At 35.4% G+C, this 24,608-nt stretch overlaps 1 protein-coding gene across 1 annotated transcript in view; it reads right to left on the reverse strand.

Annotated features, from left to right (window-relative positions):
* Window positions 1–786: 786 nt before the first annotated feature.
* DHX15 (DEAH-box helicase 15) overlaps window positions 787–24,608 on the reverse strand; it is a 54,808-nt gene continuing 30,986 nt past the window's right edge. Inside the window, exons 6-14 of the mRNA XM_065907158.1 lie at window positions 21,219–21,386; window positions 11,737–11,823; window positions 10,592–10,741; window positions 10,066–10,174; window positions 9,362–9,553; window positions 6,276–6,398; window positions 4,651–4,841; window positions 2,547–2,716; window positions 787–1,354 (exon numbers count right to left, since the gene is read on the reverse strand). Of these exons, the coding sequence (XP_065763230.1) occupies window positions 1,237–1,354; window positions 2,547–2,716; window positions 4,651–4,841; window positions 6,276–6,398; window positions 9,362–9,553; window positions 10,066–10,174; window positions 10,592–10,741; window positions 11,737–11,823; window positions 21,219–21,386 (1,308 nt within the window). The 3' untranslated portion in view covers window positions 787–1,236. The remainder of the gene's footprint in view (window positions 1,355–2,546; window positions 2,717–4,650; window positions 4,842–6,275; window positions 6,399–9,361; window positions 9,554–10,065; window positions 10,175–10,591; window positions 10,742–11,736; window positions 11,824–21,218; window positions 21,387–24,608) is intronic.

Here is a 24,608-nt window from a genome sequence, read left to right on the forward strand (position 1 = left end):
CTCAAAGTAGTATTTAAATTCCAACTATGTACACTTATAATTTACTTTCACATTTAATATTTTTATTGAGTGCTATAGGTAAAAGAGGTGAGTCCAGGCATTAATGAGTACAGTATGCATGCTTTAAGTATAAGGAACTGATATAGGGACACTTTGATAGGACTCACCCTGAAGAATACACCTGACCCTAAAGATGGGTCACACCTACCCTCTCATGGGTCATTTGTGGATAAAATAGGTTTTTTTAACACATCTATGCCTGTCACAGGGAAGGAAACTCACATTTTAACATACTATACTGACGTACACTACACAAAACACCCAACATTAAGAATTCAATAAACTGACCAAGATCTACAATATCACTTCCTATTGTCTATTTAACACAAACATTTGTTTCAGTGACTAGACTGCAGAGAATGTCTAAGTAAAACAAAAAGATCTGCTATTTTTGTAACAAAATAAATAATCAGTCTTATAGAATGAACTTTATGATGAAAACTATCATTATTCTGTCTTTGGGGATCCAATTCTGAGTTAAAAACATAACTTTATCCCATTAGATCAGATCTTAACTAACCTAACAAAGTGCTACAGTTATGTTTTTTAAAACACACCGCTTTAATGACTATGTTAAAGAGCAGTCCCTGTGGAAAGATGCTGAATATGGAATCACAGTACACTTACAGTTTAAGGAAACAAAAAAAAAAACACCCCACACTTGGGAAGAAAAGAAGCCATACTCACAGAGACTAGAACAAAAATATTAAAGTGCTGTGGCCGAAATTAGTATAAATAGACTTTATTGAAGTCAGTGCCTCTGTACCGAGACAGAAGATTGTGTCTACATAAGCACAAGTTGTAACATTTCACAACTTCTAAAAGGAATGTCAACAATTACAACGATCATGCATACCATGGTCGATAATCACATTTTAGAAGCATTTTCAACCATTTCTAAAGAAATGCTTATAACATTGTTATATATAGAACTACTTTCAATAAACTGCAAAACATTGATCGACTTTTCCAGTATGAGCTACAGTGTCAACACAAAAGGGAGGCATAAATGTTTAATTTATGAAATCAGAATGGAATATTTACTGTAAAGAAAAATTAAAAAGCTTTCAAATAAAGGCCATTATTGAACCAACATGAAGAGCACAACTTGAACTTTTCAGTTCGTTCATCTTTTAAAGCTGTCCTCTGAATAACTTCAGTTCTAAGCATTGAATTTCAGTACTGTGAATATTCCTTGGATTGCAGTTTGGCAATGATGCGGTCCAACTGTCTCTTTGCTTCACACTGTGGGAAATTGCTCATGTCATAATATTGAGGGGCAATTTTCACCAACCTGTCCAGGAGGGGAAAAATCACCAAATTAACAGAGTACTGAAGCTGCTGATAGGATAGGCATTATTCATTAATACACTGATAAATGCAAACCTATAAATCCAAGCCAATGTTAAAATTACAAATGCCTAATCCTTATAAACACCACTTTTAGAAATGTGCACGTCTTAGTAAGCTGCACATTTTCTGATGGTGGACTTTTCATAAACTTAAAACAAAAAACCACTCAAGATAAATTCTTGTAAAAAAAAAAAAAAAATACTCCTTTCTTTTACATAGACATTAACATAAGGTCAGAAGTTTCTTCACTCTAGAGCACTATTTTGATCTATCTCTCTAAAGTTACAATATTACGAGTTCCATACAAGAAACACCCTGATATTCAAATGACTGGATCTTCTCATTTTCCAAGTTTTAATAACCATAAATGTAATTCTATATCCCAAAGAATACACCAGACTGAATCTTTTTAAACATTTAGCCATACAATTTTTTTCTCAACAAAGCATTTAAGATAAAATGGTAATGTCCTACACAATTTAAGTGTCAAAAATCACTGATGTGGAGGAAAAAGCCTCAAAATACACAGCAAGTGACATCAACTAAAGTAAGTGCTTTCAGTCCCACCATTCTTGGCTGACATTTCCTATCTTAAGTTACAGAATAGATTCTGGCCCCTGAAAAAAAAGTCACAAAAGGACTGCAGTGGGTGGGTAATTTTGCTTAAAGTCAGTCAGTTCTGATCACATTTTGTGCATCAAATATGCAATGGTACAAAAAGAGGTGCAGTTTTTAATGCCTGCTTTGCTCTTAAAGCACCAACATGTAAATAAACAAAAACTGAGAGCTGAAATACAAAGACTGACTGACGACTGGAACCTGGAGAACAAGTTAATCATAACAGCAAGAGAATGAATGGCTTCAAAGATACTCTTCATGTTAGTTAAGTATAATTTTGTCTCCAAATTTCCCCTGCCCATACTAACAATTCTACCATCCTCTTCACAAAGGAATTATTCTTAAGAGATAACCACACCATTTTGTGCCCCAAGTCTATACAAAGGAGTATACACCCTAGCTGGGGAACACCCGAGTTCCCCAGAGTGAAAGAAGAACAAGACAAGACTCTTTTCAGATTCCATTCTGAGCAAAATGGTAAAGAAAACTTTTAGAATGAAAGACACTGAGCTTACCATTCGGGCTTGATATCTGTACACGTCCGGATGTAGTTCTTTGTTGTAAGAACAAACTCATTATAAAGCACCCATTCAGGCTTGTGGTCAAGAACAGTGGAGGGATGCAACTGAACCACCTGGTTATCTTTCACAGTTAAGTAATGCCCTGTTCGTTCTAAATGTGCCACCTGAAACCGAAACCCAGTAAATTAATACAATGCTTCTGACGTGCTAGTTACAAAAGTGATGTAAAGCTACCTATATAATCAGGAAAAGGCAAGTCTCACCTATTGCTTTTAATCTGATGGCTAGACTTATTTACCACTGCCCAATAAAAGCAGCAATCAGTAAACTACAGCAGGCTAAATCCAACTCACTGCCTACATCTTTAAGGGGTCTTAGCCAAGAACAGTTTATACACCTTTAAATGGCTGGGGAAAAATATCAAGAGAAACACTTAGTGATACTGGAGTGGAAATCACATGAAATTCAAAATGGTAAGTAAAGTTTTTTGGAACACAGCATGCCCATTTGTCCAAAGTTGCTTTTGCACAAGGGGAGGCAGAGCTGAACTGTTTCAATAAGGGACCTAACGAGCCCACAAAGCTTAATATATACTATTTGGTCTTTCTGCCTGAGACTGGTTCTTTAATACCAGGTGCGAACTATGTAGCAGATGAACAATTACTAAAAGATGAAAATTCATGTTTAAGACAGAAAAACAGAGTGAAAGTAACCCACAACGAGAGCTTTAATAAGAAATTGGGGGTGGGGGTGGGGAGAGGAGGGAGGAGATGCATGTGTTTCTCGGCCTACATTTCTATATATAATCAAATATATCAATTGGATTGACATCATCTAATAGTTAACAAATATCAAAGCAGATGACAACAAGCTCTTTTCGATTCTAGAACTCTAGTAACAAAGAGCATGTATGAAGAGCAGAAATGAGCAATTCATAATTGTTAACATAATAGAAAATAAACTCAATTTTACTCAATAAATATTTACTAAGCACCTACTAGTTGCCAGGCACTACACTGAAAGTCCCATTTCCAATGGATTTTAGTTTTAAGAGACAATTAGAAATCCAAAATGCTTGAGTAATAGATTTAGGAGTGAAAATCCTAACTCTGATAAGCACTGAAACTTCAGAATAAGATGCCACAATAAACATTCGGTTATTCTGATCTCAAACACAGACAAGGCATCGATCTCCTTTCATTCGGCCTCCAGGCACTTAATGGTCACTCTATGTATTTGGCTCATTTGGCCTTAAGGCAGGCCACACCTTAGTTATTATACATAGCCAAAGGAAAGAATCAAAGAACAAGTGGGATATTTAAAAGATAACTAAAATCAACATCATCTCAAATAAGGGACTGATGTGTTTTCATTTTTTCACCAGAAACACTTTCATTTTGAAAAACATAATTCGTTTCATGTCCCTTAAACTATAACAATTACCTGACAAGTTGTAACTTCAGACTCCAATATAAAACACTTAAAACCAAAAGAAATATTTTAAAACTACTTTTCATCTTAAATCATTATTCCATATCTGACTTTTCCAGCACCCAAGTGTCTTATTATAAATACCAAAGATCAGGCTACAGGATTGTGCATAAAACAGTTGCTTATTTGAATTTTAGGGTGATTAGTTTCCACAAAGAGAGGAAAGTGAATTGTACTTCTGGATCCATCCAGGAAATTGTTTCCTTTCAGCATTCCAGTACAATTATACATCTCCAATTGAGATCAAGATTCAATGAAAGTCTTTGATACATTTATCCAAAGTCAAAATTTGCATTGAAGAAATAACTAATAAAACTCACCTGAAAATAGTCAATATATCTATTTAGTATAGAAGGACTCCATTATTTTAAAAGTGCTTGTAAAATTATTTCTACATAACTGGATCCCTAACTATGCCATTTGGTAAACTTAGACATGTAAAAACTTCTCAGTATATTAGTTCATTCAAGAATCTGGACATACAATTAAAGATTATTTATAGGCATTCTTTAACTGAATTTTGTGTTTAAGTGGATTCCAAGCACTGCTTATAGAAAACAAATATTAAGTAAGCATTTAATTATATACTCCTGTACTATCCACATACCTGCATAAAATACCCAGTAACCAAAGCTTTTCTTATATTAATATAATAGTCCCTGCTTGTAAAGTCAGTACTTCGACGAGGCAAATTAAATCTGTCCATAATTCTTGATAGCTGCTGGCGTACATTATCTGCTGACATCAGGGACCTGTAGTTAATGAAGTTGTCATAACACCACTGAACCGACTCATGATCTACAAAGTTGGAAAGAGGGAAAATAAGAGGGGACATGAATCATCCATATAGGTGTATTATCTAATTAAAAAATAAAATCAGTATAAGTAGCAAGTAAAACCAAAAACGGAACTAAACCACTTCATTTTAAAAAATTAATTAATCACAGTCTTAATCAACTTTACTAAAAATGTGGAGTCAAGTTCAAAATTAAAAACAGCACTAAGGTTTTTGGCTACTGAATGACAAAACAATGATTTTGGAAAAACTATTTTTAAGTTATTTTACCCATGAAAATCTACCTGGCTGTTTTCAATGGATAGTCTTAACGGGGGTGGATTGAGAGAATCTGGAAAAATGCCATGTCTTTCTTATTTTCAAAGAAAAACAGGCTTAGATTAAGACTATCAAATACAACTTCAAAGTTATAAAAATGAACCCCAAGAGACCACTGTCATATTTTCCTCTCATTTAATTTTTATAAATAGTGTATTCCTCATTATCACTGTTTCCTTGTTTTCAAATAACTTGGAAAATGTTTTTTCATGTTGCTAAATATTCTCTGAAAATATGATATAAAGCTAGAAGAATATTTCATCATGTAGTGATAGCATCACATTAAGCCATCTTTCTACTGGTGGGTATTTTAGGTATTTTTTATTTTCCTTTACTATCATAAAAAATTGTGAGATAAAAAACTTGAATCATATCTCTGTCCAAAGAATACTAAAATAAAATTTCACAGATTATCTACAGGTCAAAGGGCATGAACTTGTTAAGGTTCTTGGTAGCATCACATCTACTGCTTTTCATAAAGATAACATGTATTTCTACTCCCACCTCTGGTATTAAGACTGCTGCACTGCACGAGACCCACTCCTACACAGCTCTGACTGTTTTTCTTCAGCCTTTGCCAACTTTATAGGTGAGGAAATGGTACCTCTCAATAATGTGCATTTACTGAACTGCAAGTAATGCTGAAGAGCCCCCCACTCGAGTTTATGAACCACTTACAACCTGGTCATTCACATTTGTAGCCTATTTTCCTATTTCATTAGTTTACTTTTACATAACAGCTATTTATTAGGAAAAATATTAGACAGTAATAATTATGTAAGTAATACAAAACTATTCACACAAAAGGCAAAGTTTAAAAAAAACAACAAACCATATCAAAATCTGTATGTTTGTGGTAAATTTTATACCAGCATTTCATTTTTACTGCTCTGTATTTCCAGCTTTCTAGGGCTTTCCTCCTGATTATAAAAATAAACAACTTTGGAAAAGATGGGCAATTTTTATTTTAAATGCTACTCGGGAGTTTTTTCTCAAGTACCTCTGGGTTTCTAATGTAAGTTGTCACAGATAATAAATGAAAGTGAGATGAAGAAATACCTTATATGCTGCAAGTGACGTTTAGACAAAAGAGTGCCTTCAATCTAATTTATACTCACTTTGTTTAAAAGCATGGTAGACATTCAACAGTGTCAGATGATCTCCATCTATGTGGGCAAATCTCATCTTGGCCTCATCTGCAGCTTTCTTGGCCTCCGTGGGACGAACAAAACACTGTGGGACTAAACAAGGTTGGTATGGGCCCAACACAAACGCCCATATCGATGAGTCACGCATTCACAGACAGAGGAACAAGGCCTAGCTAGGTCAGTTCACAGAGCATAGGGCAGGGCAGGATGGCCTCCAACTGCATCTTGGACTGTTTACTACCTTGATTTGGTACATCAACACCTAACCACATCTGTAAGACAAGAGGGTTTCAAAGCTACAGAGTACCTGATTATTTTTAACTAAATCTAAAAGTAGGCATCAAAAACAGCTATTCTGAAGGCCATCAAGATACTAAAAGCTCAACTTATTGAAGAAACCAGTGCCGATAGCTCTACCAATAACCAGGATTATGGTGTTAATAGCCTTTTAGCTAAACAAAATTTTTCAAAAGGTCATCCATTCAATCCGCTGAATTCCCCACTGCAGGACTAAAAACAACTTTCCAACCAGTCTATGGCCACATTTCTATCGTAATTCTTCCCTAGTGCTGTGGCTATTACCAACTGGTGGGTATCACTATTAGCACTGGTGAGCAGAAGCATATGTAACATAAAAAATATCATGAAATCTTGGGTTTTGATGATAGCAGTAGTGGTGGAAGGTTAAACCGCCTTTGAATTAAGAAAATTCAAAAAGGCTAGGAATATTCAGCCTAGTTTTCCAGCATTTTAAGAAAAAGATTATCAAATAAAGTCCCAAGTTCTTTTTAAAAATTGTTATTTGACTCGAAGTCCTCATATAAAAGCAGAATCCAATATTTTAAACGTTAACAATTAGTCTGAAACAGTCATTATGTCAGGGTCATCAAAATGAACTACAATATTTTTTTAGAGCCTCAATATTAAATCACATAAAACTTGAAGTTATTACAAAGTGTGTTCTACATTTTTTGAAATACAACTTTCCTTAATTCACTTTAGTAATTCCATAGTTATAAAAGCAGTATGAAAACAAAAATACTTAACAGCTTGGGACTTTGTCAACACATTTTTAAAGCTCTTAAAACTGTGTCAATAAAAAAAATTATAAATCATCAGTTCAGATAGAAGATAATAGGAATAATCAACAAGATCAAATACAGTATCAAATTACTCTTTGCCATCCATACAGTTTCCCCTTTAAAATGATTCCAAAGAAGCCAAATAGAAACAATGACATGATCACAGTAAATATTAAGTCTTGCTTAATGTAACTGAAGCAAGGTAACAGATATAAATACAGAAATCTCTCATAGCTGTGAACGTTAATGTTGAACTAGCTACCAGTTAAATGACTGGGTTTACGAAGCACTCAATAAGGCCCCTGATTTTTTACTATTTGTATCAGGACCCCCAAACTCCAGAAACTCCTTAAATGGTAAACAAAGCATTACAAACTAAGCAAACTGTTTTAGTTGCATGACTTCTTAACCCTTCAACATCCCCCACCCCACAAATGCCTTGCTTAATAACTAATGCACATAAATGTTCACTCTCTTGATGTGCTAAAGACTACTAGTTATCCCCATGCTTTGCAGAACCACTAAGAGATGTAGATGGGAGATCTCAACGGCATCATAATGACCAATTTTTTAAAGGGCTAGCTAGTTTTCTAAACTTGAACAATGCTAACCCTATAGTATGCCCGATAAAAGAGAACCTAGAAAAATAAAAACTAGGTAGGTAACAAACACAATCTGTTAACTCTTATCCCACACTCTCTAAAGCTAAAATGTTGGGTTAACTACAACCAGGAGAATCTAACAAAAATCACATATATGACAAAAGGCAGACAACAACCTACCACCACCTCCGCAAGAAACTACAATTTCATTAAAATGATTCAGTACTGCCCTGCCCATCTGCTCTGAGTCTGATCAATCATAACTGCAAAAAAAAAAACATTTTTGCTAGTTCTTAAATTAAAAATTCACATCATTAAAACATAACATCTAAACTAAGCCAAAAATTTTATATCTAGAAATTTAAAAAATTTCTTCCTTTAATTTCGTGTAAGAGTTTGAATTATTTGAGGTATTTAATTATAAATAAGACCAATAAACCACTCTACGACTGGAAATCAATCTTCCCCAGTACTGAAATTAGTATTACAGAGTACTTTGACAGTCAGTAAAAACTTAACACACTTTCTATTTTTAGCTGTAAGAATCAGTGTACATTTCTATGCTAATAATATTTCTCTGTTTTGGAAAATTTAAATTCAAAGTTACTATGGAGAATTAAGTGTTACAGCTATTAATAAAAAACAGTAGTATTTGTTCAGCTCAATGTTCCTTCTGATTTTTAAAATTACACAATTTTACCTATTAAACATATTTCTTTTATCAAGTGTTTTCCTGCCACTGTAAAAGAATTACCACCATATTAGATTTTAAACCTAAAATTATACATTCATTACTACTTCTATTTATTTGATACTAAGTTTAAAATAATTATTTGACTGCCACTGCAATACAATTTATACATGAAGAAAAAGCTTACTTTTTAAATGATAGCTTGGTTTGTCTCAGGCTCACTTAAATAGTGCCAGCTACTAGAACAAAGTTCTTCCTGAGCTTTCACCAATAAACTGCAAAACTGAAGGACCTACCAAAGAACTCTGTTATAGTATCTTCAGACTTAATTTTTTGGTTATAATGTGAGGCTTGCGGGATGGAACCCACACCCCCTGCAGTGGAAGCACAGATTCTTAACTACTGGACCACCAGAAGTCCTGGACCTATTCTTTTCTTACTGATATTTTAATCTGAGCCAATGTTTTTTTTACTACATTTTGTGCACAATGCTTTACTTTACTTTTGTAAACACTATATTATCATGAAGCTATTTTTCAAGATATTTAGCAAACAAAATCAGTTCCTTAAAAACATCTATAAAATTCACTATCATACTAAGTATTAAAAAACAAACCCAAAAGTGAAGTCCACCCAAACTTTGAAGAGCTGGGTTTTTTTTAGTTCCTTTCCCTCTATTACCTGACAACATAGCAGTAATAGATAGGACCTCATTAGAACAGTTGTAGTCACAACTTGCAATAACCATTTTAGCGAGCTGTGGATCTAGAGGAAACTCGGCCATCATGGATCCCAATTCAGTCAGATCTCCATCATCATTTAAAGCAGCCAGATAATTCAAAAGTTCTAGGGCTCTCATCAGAGTTTCAGGAGCTAGGAGGAAAAGGCAATCTATTAAGACAAGCTGCCTTAATAAGCAAAAACGTGACAAAGCACGAACTATTACAGGCAATCTCATTTTTCATTCTACAGTGGACCAAATGTAAAACTCAAACTGTCATCAAATTCAATTACAGAGATCTAGCAAACTATGAATCATATAAAACTGCCAAACTTGCCTGTACAGTAGTTAAATGTCACCTTCTTAAGTACATTAACTGTTAACTCAACAATGTGTTTATCAAATTATTTTCCCTCAAAAAAAAGAGAAACTTTTTCACATTTTCATGCCCTGCCAATGACTCCCAAAATAATTTAGTTACTCTGAAAGATATGGAAAAAAAAGAGAACCTGCTATCTTTCCACTCTTTTAGATTTAATGCCAACACACAAAATGTCTCTTGATGTATTGCAAAGGAAAGGTAAAATGTATTTAATATATAGAAGGAAAAGGATAGTCAATTTTGGTTAAAAAGTTTGATAAAACATGCTTTGAGAATTTATACCTGGTGGATCCATAAAATCGAAATGCACCAAATCATCAATACCAAGTTTCTTCAACTGTAACACAACTGATCCTAAATTAGAACGCAAAATCTCAGGATAAGTATTATCCTAGAAAAATACAAAAACATTTGTTTTGTTAAATATCCCATAATCTTCCTGCTCCAGGAAAAAAAAGAAAAAAAAAAAAACATATCTGTTCTCATCCTTAGCTGTTTACTTTGGCATTTCTTCTAAACAACTGACTTAGACAGGAGAAAAGTATTTGTGGACTAAAAAGGAATCAGATACTTCCTGTAAGCTATCTTTACAGGGTTCAAAAGGTTACCTACCACTGCTGCCCAATTGGACTTAGAACTGTAACAAAGGGTTGTATTGGTAGACTACACCATAAATCTCAGGGAAAACAGGGAAAACCTAAACAGCTTATAGTGCCAAAAAAGAAAAAGTAAGTGAAGTAATTTCCCTCTGGTAACAAGTTTAACTTAACCTTCCAAAAACAGAGTAAGGACACAGTAAAACCCTTACCTGCATCTCTGTTTTGTAAGCTTTCTCTGTATAAAGTCGGAAGCACTTTCCAGGTCTGGTTCGTCCTGCTCGACCAGCCCTTTGCTGAGCTGAAGCTTTACTAATGGCTGTCACTAACAGGGACTCAACTCTGATCCGAGGATTATACACCTATTGGGACGTAAATAACATCACAATTCGTCCTCCAGTTAAACGCAAAGCCATGATCTAACAGAAGTATCCAAAGCCCAAAGCTAACCCTGAAATAAACAAAGTAGTATTGATGACCAGCATAAATCATGCTGGGACAGAAACAGAATTCATCATTCCTGAACTTTCTTTCAGGTATTCTGACTCCAGCATTCTGAGAGACTCAAGCTAACATGAAAAGTCACTTAACACAGAGATAGCTCTACTCTTCCTTATTTAAAATACTTTCAGTTTTACCTTACTTTTATATGGTAAATAGTGCTGAAGGTTTTTGCCTGAAAAAAAAAACTTGTCAATTTCAACACCCAATGTTCAGTGTGGATATCAAGAAAAACATTTTGAACTCAGTCCAGAGGAAGTCAGTTATATGCTGCCAATTTAAAGAATTGTTTTCCAACAAAAATGTGAATACTATGTACAACAAATTCTCCCAATTATAAAACATAATCAAATGTAATCAAAGATCTTAGGTAAGAAACAGTTTTATTTATTAACTGAGTAATCCCTTAATTTGGCTCAAATGCTTGGGTACTCAGTACTGTTGAACTAGAGGTTAACGTAATACTTTTTTCTCCCCCCAAGTACTATGCCTGGCACATAATAGAAACTAATTTAGCTGACTGAGTAACTAATAGGCAAGGACGATAATCCTGTACTTTTTACTACTCCTTACATGAATATACATTCACATATAAAACATTCACAATCACCACACAGACACAAAGAAACCAATGAAAAGAAAAAAAAAGAAAAAAAAAAAACCACATAGGATTATAAACATGGGCTTAGTATGTGAAAACCAGCTAGAACCAAAGGCTCAAATCACAGACTTCTGAAAATGAAACACAAACTGGAAAGTAATTCTAAAAAGTAAACTTCAGGCATGAAACAAGTAAGAAATAAGTACTATTAAATTAACACTAATTTATAAAGTCCTATAGTACTAAAATATGTACCTTTTGTTTCGCAAATCCAGGATCAATTACAAACACCACACCATCTATTGTCAAAGATGTCTCTGCAATGTTAGTTGACACAACTACCTGTTTAGATACAAACAGTATTTAACTTAAACTACAAGCTAAGTACAATTCAAATAAGATTAGTCATTAACTTATACTAAACAATCAATTACAAACCAGTAAATAAGCAGGAATTAGGTTTAACCTTTAATAACCAATGCTATATAAAGACAAATTAATACTTAAGAATTCAAAGTTTCATTTAGTTCATCATAGCACCTTCCTTTTACAACAAAAAATCTTCAGGTTATTACCTGACTACATTAGGTTTTAATTATTCAAATAGCAGAACAAAATCAAAAGAAAATAACTGGTAAGGCAATAAGCTTATCTCACAGAGTTCCCTGAGAAAACACTCCTTGGTTAATATTCAAACTGTACAGCATGTACATGTTTCAATACTTTCAGGCAACATTTACAAAAGATAACTATATCATCAAAAGTCAACTAAATATTTTAAATGAAATGGCACGTGGGGGTGAAAATCTCAACTTAGAATTCAGTAAGAATTGGTGTATCATCAGAATTGATCATAGATGTTCTCAAAATCTCAAAGTGGGTGTCAGAGCATACAAGGAATCTTAAGGAATGATTTGAACTTTTTATTAAAAGTGAGTAAGGTTGAAAGCATTTATATACTAACATGACTGTTTTTTCATGTGGGTGTTTTACTGTATTTTAAATATGCTTTAGAAAATTAGGGACCTGTGAATGACATGTCACATAATTTTTCTTTTTAAGCAATGGAAAACTGGGATCTTCATTAGTATTTTTCTCAGAGCATCTGATTTGAGGAAGATTAGTGCCCTTAAGGTGGAGATGCCTGAATATGCAAGCAGTTGACACAGAAAATGAATCCGAGTCTGCTCTTAAAGCTTTTAGAATTTGTAAAGAAAGATTAGAGGTGAAATGGAAGTACAGTGACATAAAAAACATGTCATAAGATTTTTAAAGGGTTTATTTCCTAAGCAAAGACAAGGAAAACTTACTCAGAAAATGGCATTTAGGAGAACTGTTGAAGATAAGGTGGGATCTTCCCTCGTGGTTCAGATGGTAAAGCGTCTGCCTACAATGCGGGAGACCCGGGTTCAATCCCTGGGTCGGGAAGATCTCCTGGAGAAGGAAATGGCAACCCACTCCAGTATTCTTGCCTGGAAAACCTCATGGGCAGAGGAGCTTGGTGGGCTATAGTCCAAGGGGTCACAAAGAGTTGGACACGACTGAGCGACTTCACTTCACTTCACCCACAAGGGAGAAGTGAAGAGCATTAGCAATAGAAGGTTCTGCTTAAACAAGAGCATGTGGATAAGAATGCCCTTAGGCACATATAAGAAAGGACTCACACTGGCAGGTAATCTTGGAGGTTTAAAAGGCTACTAGACTGCCATATGACCCAGCAATCCCACTCCTGGGCATACACACTGAGGAAACCAGATCTGAAAGAGACACATGCACCCCAATGTTCATCGCAGCACTGTTTATAATAGCCAGGACATGGAAGCAACCTAGATGCCCATCAGCAGATGAATGGATAAGGAAGCTGTGGTACATATACACCATGGAATATTACTCAGCCGTTAAAAAGAATTCATTTGAAATCGGTTCTAATGAGATGGATGAAAACTGGAGCCCATTATAGAGCGAAGTAAGCCAGAAAGATAAAGACCATTACAGTATACTAACACATATATATGGAATTTAGAAAGATGGTAATGATAACCCTATATGCAAAACAGAAAAAGAGACACAGATGTACAGAACAGACTATTGGACTCTGGGGGAGAAGGCGAGGGTGGGATGTTTCAAGAGAACAGCATCGAAACATGTATGTTATCTAGGGTGAAACAGATCACCAGCCAGGTTGGATGCAAGAGACAAGTGCTCAGGCCTGGTGCACTGGGAAGACCCAGAGGGATCGGGTAGAGAGGGAGGTGGGAGGGGGGATCGCTATGGGGAATACATGTAAATCCATGGCTAATTCAAGTCAATGTATGACAAAAATCACTACAATATTGTAAAGTAATTAGCCTCCAACTAATAAAAATAAATGAAAAAAATAAATAAATAAAAGGGTATGCAGAAAAAGGAGCATTAATGAAATGTGTCTAGAGGTTGTTGATCAAAATATTATGTAATTTTGAGGGGGGAAATTTTGTTTGTTGTCAAACAAACCACTGCTTCATTCAAATGATAACTTACCTAATGTGAACATTAAATTTGTAATTTGTGATTTGTTTCTCTACATAAAAAAAGAAATAATAAAATAATTTTATTTAAAAAAAAAAGGCTACTAGAACATCATTAACAGGATGATATCATACAATTATTTACATGTCTAAAATCAAAAGGCTCCCTTTTTGCACTGATCAGATGAAAAGAATACCAGCTAGCAAATGAACAGTAAACTGTAAGTGGTCTGATGCTAATGAAACATATTTTCCAGAACATTTCAAAGACATGAACATTCAATAATTAGAGCTGAAGCAAGCATAAACAAGGTCAGGAGATGAACTTCAATAAGTATAACCAGAGTTTAATATTCTTCTACAAAGTCAGTGTGCTGCAGTGGAAAGGTAGGTATCAAAGCCAGGAATCAAATCTAAGTAGCTAAGTAAGAGTGGGGAGGTTTTAACACACTCAAACTTCAATTTTCTTTTGTAACTCTTGCATAGAGCCCTTATAAAAACTATATAGAATCACAAACCGCATGCTTGTTATTATATAAGAGGTCTTGTGGCTTCCTGGAATTCTGGGGTAAAAACTGTAGTTCTGGAAAATGTACATCTAAATAGAAGTATAGAACATACTTTGGGGAAAAAATACACTTCTCTTCTAGAACAAAATACAGTGTAATAAAAATGTACTGATGCAAACTTTAAAATTATTTAAAAATAATTTTTGTCCATAAAAACTGGTGTTCACATGTTCTCTCTGGGTTTGTGTGACAAATTGTACAACATCTATAAGGAGGTGTGGATCTGTGTGATGTCCACACCAACTCTGGCAAGCTCTGTGTCATTACTGTTGAGTCAACTGCCACCCAAAAGTTAAACTTTGAAATCCGAAGTGTTAACAAAGACCTAGAGAAATACAGCTTTTAATTTTTTCCAAATAATAAAATTAATGAGCTAGAAAGCTTTAAAAAGACAATAATTTTTTGAGTAGGACCTCTCTGACCCACAAGAAGTGGCTTTTGGGACAAAAAAGGGAAAAACTCAAACTGTACAACTTTGGGATGCAGATATAATACTTGCTGAGGCTAAATAAAACATGTACACATACACACTGGGCAAAAAAACAAAAACAAAAACCATACAAATAAATGATACAAGTTATCTAGCTGCCTTGGAACCTTAACAGTGGGGTGAGGCAAGCCCTAAGTATTTTCTAGATGTAGTAAGTGGCACATGATCTATTCAGGAAACGACCACAATACAAAGTGGTCCTGGAATTTGTCAAAGAATTCATATGCCACAAAGCTTTCTAGACTATAACTTGGCAACAGTGTTCAAAGAGCCTTAAAGAGTGTTTAAACCTCAATGACAAAGGAATTCTTTCAGATAAATGGCCCAATATAGAGAATAAACTCTATGATAAAAAATTAAGACAATGCCAATTCTAATCTTTCTATATTAAATGTGTTAAGAATAAACTCTCATCTAGATTTATCTCCTTCCCCCTCAATAATCTGCTTTTTAATGGAATTCACATTGATTTATTTCAATAATTCCATTTCAAAGTACTTGAGATGCTCTACTTGAATTCTATTTGGACACAATAATGCATTTAGGTTAAAGAAGTGTGGGTTTTTAGTCCCTAGGGAACTCGGTGGGGTCTCTAATTCAGTGAGGACATTAGCTTGTTTGTTTGTAAATATTCCAGCAGTACCACACCAAGTTATCTTCAGATGGTGGGTCATTAAGCCTCTCCTTAAAATTAGAGAGACATCTCCACAAGGGCCATTTCTCTTTTTTACTGAGCAATGTATGCTCTGAGCCATGTTAATTAGTAAACGCTGAGACAAGATACAGAAAAATCAGCTATCTGTATGGGCAAAATTAATGAAAATGAAATAAAAATAAAAATAGTTGCTGGATTCAATAACACCAAATCTATAAAACAGCAAATATAAGTCTCAGTCAAAAAAAGGTATACGTAATTTATTGATGAGTAAATGTTAATGCATGTACAAAGCAACTGCAGCTTTAGCTTAAAGTCAAATATATGAATAAATATCAAAAATGATCAAAACAGGTAAAGTATCCACCCTCAAAAAATTTATGTATTGCATTCTCAACTTTTCTTGACTACTAGAAAGCTTCAAAGTCTACCATTGATTCTATGTGAGAGCACCACACAAAAAGATCTCAATAACTATTCGTAAAAAGAATGCTAGTGAAGTACCCAATGCCCATAGAAGTTAACCTTTAATACAGCCTACATTTTAAAACTTTAGTACTAAAAGGCAGTTTTGTTAGTTTCATCACAATCAATTAGAAACTACTTTGCATAAATTAATACAATGAGGAGTAAGACAACAAATGAAGTACTACTTTACAAAATGTGATCCAATATAATTTAACAAAAGCATGAATCAAATAGTACTTTAAGTAATTGGCAGTAGACCCTAAATCCCTAACTCTTCCTACATAATTTTATTTATTTTGTCCTTCTGGTCAGTTATTTTTTGAAGACAGTTGATTTGCGATGTTGTCTTACTTTCTGCTGTGCAGCGAAGTGAACCAGTTGTAACAGGCTGCCGCTAAGTCGCTTCCGTCATGTCCGACTCTGTGCAGCCCACCAGGCTCCCCCGTCCCTGGGATTCTCCAACCAGGAACACTGGAGTGGGTTGCCATTTCCTTCTCCAATGTGTGAAAGGGAAAAGTGAAAGTGAAGTCGCTCAGTCATGTCCGATCGGTAGCGACCCCATAAACTGTAGCCTGCCAGGCTCCTCCATCCATGGGATTTTCCAGGCAAGAGTACTGGAGTGGGTTACCACTGCCTTCTCCATAATAAACATATATCTGCTCTTTTTAAGATTCTTTTCCAATACAGGTCATTACAGAGCACTGAGTTCCCTGTGCTATTCAGTAGGACATTATTAGGTACCCATTTTATATACAGTAGTGTGTACATGTTAATCCCAATCTCCCAATTTAATCCCTTCCTGTAGTTTTAAATTAATGGTGAATATTGATCAGTGACAGCATTCCTGAATGAAAAGTCCCATTCCAGTAACTGGCACAGTAATCTTTAATTAATTCATGATAGAAGAATTAAGCCTTGGCCTTTACAAAGAGGATATTACCAAAGTTATAGCATTTAAAAAAAGAGAACAGGAAAGCAGCAACTGAATACCAGTTTTTCCTCTTTTCCATACCCTCATATAACCTGTGTGCATCTTCATTACCTTTCCTCTTTCCCCACAATCCCATCAATCCTTTCTCCTACTTTAACTGGACCTGCCAGGCCCTGGGTCTGATGGTCACTTACTCATCTTGCCAGCCAGTCAGTGCTTGGCCGCAGTGCATTTCAATGGTCTCAGGTTTTCAACTAGTACTATCTCCCATAACCAGCTTCAAAATATATGACTGGATGAGTAAACCCTTCTCTATAAACTTTTATAAAAGTCTTTCATTTCACCTTACACATGCTGAGCTTCTAAGTGTCTTCCCTCATAGAGTATAACGCACCACTGCCAAGGGAAGATCCCCCTCCCACTGGGGTTATCCAAGGAGGCTATGAGAATGCTCCTTCAGATTTCTAAGATAAAGCTGACTCATGCCAGGAGATAACATGATTTCCCAGCAAGAGATCTTATAGCTTTAGCTGAATGAAAAACATAATTAATTAGTGGGTGATGAAGTAGTACTGTGGCTCTTAGTTTTGATTCTGAATTAAAAGCTGGAGATGAGATCCCAAGGTAAGCCAAAGCCTTGGAAACTCCAGTGGCCTCAACATCACACACATATACAACTGCTGCTGAATCACTCTTTTTAGAAAGACAAAACTCTTCTAAATATTCTAGGATTTACAAGAACATGAAAAGCAATAGCTTAAAAGACAAAACAACAACTAATTCTATTCCGTGGGCTTAAACTGCTGAAGAGTCTACAAATCGTACCATGTACAGAACTGGCACCAGACCGAACCTGAATTTCCAGTCTGCTAGTATTAAAGGATGAAAGGAGCTCAAATTTGAAGTTAAGGTGGACCCCATCAAAGTAACTCAAAATGGAATGAAGAGAACTACATGAAAAGACAATCATGGTAAACCTTGCTGTATTTACTCCAAGATAAATAAAACCACCATTTAAAATTAAAAGCAGAAATATAAAGTACACATGATTTCAAGAAAAATTAAATCATCTGCATGGAAGATGCACTAACTCCCAAATGTTTAAGAAACAAATACCTTAGAAAGATGGTAATGATAACCTTACATGCAAAACAGGAAAAGAGACACAGAAGTACAGACCAGACTTTTGAACTCTGTAGGAGAAGGTGAGGGTGGGATGTTTCGAGAGAACAGCATGTATATTATCTGTGGTGAAACAGATCACCAGCCCAGGTTGGATGCATGAGACAAGTGCTCGGGCCTGGTGCACTGGGAAGACCCAGAGGAATTGGGTGGAGAGGGAGGTGGGAGGGGGATCGCGATGGGGAATACATGTAACTCCATGGCTGATTCATGTCAATGTATGACAAAACCCACTGAAATGCTGTGAAGTAATTAGCCTCCAACTAATAAAAAAAAATTAAAAATAAAATAAAGAGCTCATGTGAAAAAAAAAACAAATACTTTTATACACATCCACTGACACAGAATGAGGTTTAAAAAAAACTAGAGAATGAGTACTTTTCTGTCAACAAATCTCCTTCAAAATTATATACTAAAGTTATCACTTAAAATTTCAAGTTTCCCCCAAAATTCGGAATGCAAATAAAGTAACAGAAAATATTTTAACATGTTCTAGAGACAGCACTATGACAAAAATAGTTGCAGCATTCAACATAATGAAGCTAGGATCAGACTATTTTTTTAAAAAGTCATGTTCACAGTTTTTGATTTATGGTTAACTCAAAACCTGATTACTACCCCCCATCAATCTCCTGTTATACTTCATCCACTAGGCTCATGGCTCAGACGGTAAAGTATCTGCCTACAATTCAGGAGACCGGAGTTCAATCCGTGGGTTGGGAAGATCTCCTGGAAAAGGAAATGGCAACCCACTCCAGTATTCTTGTCTGGAGAATCCCATGGACAGAGGAACCCGGTAGGCTACCATCCATGGGGTCGCAAAGAGTTGGACATGACTGAGCGACTTCATTTTCACTTTCAGGCTCATGCTGCGTATCTTTTCAGTAAGTTCTTTCAGTTTGAAAAATGTATCTGGTTCATTTAACTTTTAGACAGTCAAGTAAATAATTAACCATGATATATTTCAATATCTTTATAATTTTTCAAAATCATCAAAACTATCAAGAAAAAAGTGAAAAAATACAGCAAAAAAGAAAAAAATTTTGACTCTCCTAGCCCTGTACACAGAAATAAACAATGAATTCCAAATTTGATTGACAAGTAATTCATAAGTGAGTAATATTTCCCAACATTTTTTCCCTACATTAACAGACTCAAGTGTATAGTGGTTGCCACGAGGGGTTACTCTGTTCTAGAAATGTTAGTACCCTGTATACACTCAGTTTAATCCCTGTCAATCATCTCCCAAGGTGATAAAGGTAATCATTTATACCTACTTTAAAATATAGATTTCAAACTCTAAAATCAGATTAAGAATCACACAGCATAAATTACATGCAACTTTAAATAACCTTATATAAATGGCTGGGATTTTTAAAAGCCAAGCTGACCCTTCTTGTTCTAGTAGTTTTCAAACCTTTTAGAGCAATGCAATTTTATTTTCAAAGGATCTATCAGAATCCCCATCTCAAAAAATTAAAGCATAGCTGCCTGTATCAAACTCAAATATCCATCGTATCCGTTGCCCAACAAAGCATGCAAAAACAAGGTTGGAAAACCCCTGGCCTCAGTTCCTGTGCCAGGCAGATCCATACCAGTGGGACCCACAGTCCCTACCCTCAAGAAATCCACGTAACTTATTCAGTGTTATTAGTGATACTGTTATCAGAAATCAGTGCGGTCAACAGACATGACACTTCAGGTTCCAAATCAGGAAAAGGAGTATGTCAAGGCTATATATTGTCACCCTGCTTATTTAACTTATATGTAGACTACATTATGTGAAATGCTGGGCTGGATGAAGCATAAGCTGGAATCAAGACTGCTGGGAGAAATATCAATAACCTCAGATAGGCAGATACCACCAGCCGTATGGCAGAAAGCAAAGAAGAACCAAAGAGCCTCTGATGAAAGTAAGATAGGAGAGTGAAAAAGTTGGCCTAAAACTAAGATTATGGTATCTGGTTACATCACTTCATGGCAAATAAATGGGGAAACAATGGAAAAAGTGACACTTTATTTTGGGTGGCTCCAAATCACTGCAGATGGTGACTGTAGTCATGAATTTAAAAGATGCTTGCTCCTTGGAAGAAAAGCTATAACCAACCTAGTCAGAATATTAAAAAGCAAAGACACTACTTTCCAACAAAGGTCAAAACCATGGTTTTTCCAGTAATCATGTATGCATGTGAGAGTTGAACTATAAAGAGGGCTGAGTGCCAAAGAATAGATGCTTTTGAATAGTGGTGTAGGAGAGGACTCTTGAGAGTCCCTTGGACTGCAAAGAGATCCAACCAGTCAATCCTAAAGGAAATCAGTTCTGAATATTCACTGGAAGGACTGATGCTTAAAGTGAAACTCCAATACTTTGGCCACCTGGTGCAAAGAACTGACTCCTTGGAAAAGACCCTGATGCTGGGAAAGATTAAAGGCAGGAGGAAAAGGGGATGACAGAGGATGAGATGGCTGGATGGCATCACCAACTTGATGGACACGAGTTTGAGCAAGCTCCAGGAGTTGGTGATAGACAGGGGAGCCTGACGGGCTGCAGTCCAGTGGGGTGCAAAGAGCAGGGCATGACTGAGCAACTGGACTGACCGAGAGACAAAAATTCTAGGAGAAGCCAAGGAACTGAAGAAAAAAGTACTCTGTGTCAAGTGATTTAATGGGGAGAAAGACATTTGGCCACCTTCCTCACCCTAAGCAACCTCGCATTTGCTAAGGAAGGATAGCAGTACCTGTCAAAAGATATGCAGAATTCTGCACAAATACACTTCCTTCTGTTTACTTTGGAAATAGACAACTGTGTAGCACACAATTCAGATCACAGTCACCTGTAACTTACTCCGTGAATCACAATTCAATACAATTTGATGTCTCACAGACAAATCTTCCAGTATCAATTCAATGTTTATAGACAACATTTCAGTGTTACCTTTCTTCCAATTGCTCCATTCTGTTTTTTTGGAGGTGGAGGCTCAAAGATGCGTTGCTGCTGCTGAGGTGGGAGTGTGGAATACAATGGAATGATTTTGATGTCACCGACTTCAGGGCCCAAATCATCAACCTCACGCTTTATTCTCTTACAGGCTTCATCAATTTCCTACAAAATAAAAGTTGAAGTGTGCAAACAAAATGAGTACACACTGAAACATTTTAAGTACTTACCATAATCGTAGTTCTATGCAGCTTATTTTAGTAATCACAATTAATTCAGCAAATTTCATTGGGATTTCAAAAATAATCCAAGAAACTGTGATTTCTCTAGTCACACAAACACACAATTGCCTCACTGGCATTCTGCACCCTTTCTTCTTAAGACTCAATGTCCTAATTAAGTCTCAGCCAACTGTACCTAAATTGAAATTTCTCACCCAGGAATATTTAACTGCACTCATAACCTTGTCAATTTTCACAATCTACAAGAAATTGATGTGCAAGATATTTTAAATAAGCCAATTAGGCTTTAATGTCACGTATCACTAATGCAATTATATGGAAGATTTGCTTCATTGTGCCTAATGAGAACACACACCTCTACAGTATCAACATAGATATTTAAGAACTAGGTTAACCCAAATATCTTAATGCCTCTTCAAAAATTTCCCTAACACACAAAACAATTCCAACGCACTTGCATTTAATTCCAGGTTTCAAGAGAGGACACAATGAATACTGGGAGGTGTGAGAGACAGAGGTAGGTGAAGGCTCTAGGGGATGGCAAAGGGACTTTAACATGGGAAGGGAGCTATATTTAAAATTTTACAGAAGCTTTAATTCACTTAAACTCAGAAGTATGGTAAATGATTTGGCAGTATGGCCAATATCAATCAGAAGTTACCCTTATCGACAAATTATCTTTTATTCAAAAGACAGAACAATTTTTAAAAATTTACCGAGTAAACTTATTGTATATTATAATCAAGGTAGAATAATTTTCCTTAAAATGATTTCTTAACTGAAGTGCAACTTTGTTTCCGTGGTAAAAAAATACACTTAAAAACAAAAAAAAGTTTAAATCAATTTAAAACATATCAGCTTTCTGGAGTACTGATAAGGTCTTAAAAACTGTGACACAGAAAATTACGAAAGAGCTTATATACCAATTTCCTTTGAGGTATACAGTTTCCAAAAAAGATGGAAGTTTGCTATTCATTGAAAAAAAAAAAATTTTTACCAAAAAACTGCTTTCAAATGCTGTATCTAGATTAGAATGCCCCCTGCTGGTATACAAAAACAAAATTAGATCTTAAAAAAAAAAACACAAACACAATATAAATCCAAAACTATATAGTTCTCTTTAAAAAAAGAAAAAAAAAATATATATATATATACACTCTTTTAGGAAAACTGAAGCCAAACTCAGAATATTTTTCAATTCTGTTAATTCAGAAGTCACCAAATACCAGATTTTATATAGAAAATTAAGAGCTCCAAATCATGCATTTGCAGACTCTAGAAACAAGATTATTTCAAATTTATTTGAAACTATCCGCTAAGCATGTATGGAGCTGAAACAAAATCACTACTGCATGTGATATAAAGACAACTCTAAAGAGTGAGGGGAAAAAAAAATCCCAGTTTATGTTTTTATGTAGACAAAGTTCTAAACATTATTTTTTTAAACTTGGCAACAAAATTTTCCCTAAATTTAACTGAACTTTCATAGTCAACATTGACAGTTCGAAAGACAAGAAAGCTCATTGATATTCATCAGCACAATACAATCTTCTGCTTAGTCATGAACTGAGATAAAAGTTCAAGAGTTTCTGAATTGGGCAAAAGATTTTCAGCTCCAAAAGCATCAATATATGTTAGCAAATTAATTTAGACCCTACTAAAGAATCTAAACTCCTACACGTTGGACTTCCCTGGTGGCTCAGATGGTAAAGCGTCTGCCTACAATGCGGGAGAGACCTGGGTTCTTCGATCCCTGGGTCGGGAAGACTCCCTAGAGAAGGAAATGGCAACCCACTCCAGTACTCTTGCCTAGAAAATCCCATTAACGGAGAAGCCTGGTGCCCATGGAGTCGCAAAGAGTAAGACACGACTGAGTGACTTCACTCACTCACTCACATGATGAAAAGGCTAATTTTACTCAGTGAAATTAAAGAAGAAAGAATGTATTGCTTAAAGAATGAAGAGTTCAAAATCTTCAAGTATCTACTTAAAACAATTCATATTTCAATTACAATCATTGTTATCAAACTTGGTAGCACAGCTCCTCTAAGAGGGAGTTCTACTAGGAACATCTGGTTTAATGGATTAACAACAACAACAAAATCAACATTTTCCAAACCTTCACTAATTAAACCTGGTCTTCCCCTCCCAAATAACTCAAGGGACTATAGAAACACTATTGTTTACATGGTCAAAATGGTAAGTTTTGAGATAGTTAAATTTTATGGATACTATTCAAATTCATGGAGATGGGGCACAGAACTCCCAGAATCTATCACTTATCTGACCAAATAAAAATAACAGGCTCACAGACATGAGGAAGAGTAGTACTGCTACCTTCTCCTCAAAGGTCTTCAAGTTCCTCAAGACTAGCTAATCATATAAAAGAAACTTAAAAATGCAACAGGATACATGAGATTTGGGGCTTATTCCTTTCCTTTCCCCAGTTGTGGGAGAGCTGCCAGAGTATCAGCCACAGAAATTCAACTCATAGAAAAGCATTTCAGGTCCTCACCAGAAGGCCATCTGATATTTCTTATAGAATTCTAATGTGCTTGACTATCTGAACATAATGATTATTTTGAATAGCCATTTAAAAAAAAACATGCTACTCACTCTAGAGAAAATGAGAAACTAGGGACCAGACACCAAAGAACAAAATGAACACAAATGCCTCAACACTGCAAAATATTAAAAAATTCTTCTATTCAAAATGCATACAGACTAATAGTTAGAGAGGTTTATCTGTAAAAGTGAATTTGCAACACACTGTATTTCCCAAAAGAACAAGTATGATTCTTTACTGGAAATGTTTGCAAACTGGGGGAGTGTATCTACATCTAATGGGTAAAGGCCAGAGACACAATAAGCACCCCACTACGCATGGGGTTCCCACAGCAAAGAATTAATCAGCCTACAACATAAACAGTGCTGGAAAAAATAGAAATAGCACTGGGAAAAAATTTAAGAATAAAAAGATTACTAAACATTTGTAGTTCTTAATGCAACAATATTTAATTAAATATTAGTATCAAGCATCCCTGTGGAACCTGAACACCAGTTAGAGTTCACACTATCCTGGTGGTTAGGCATCACATACCAGACCACTGATTTTGGTATGTGAAAGAGCTAGGGCAATTTCCCA

This window comes from Muntiacus reevesi, chromosome 16 (assembly GCF_963930625.1).
Source record: "Muntiacus reevesi chromosome 16, mMunRee1.1, whole genome shotgun sequence".
NCBI lineage: Eukaryota > Metazoa > Chordata > Mammalia > Artiodactyla > Cervidae > Muntiacus > Muntiacus reevesi.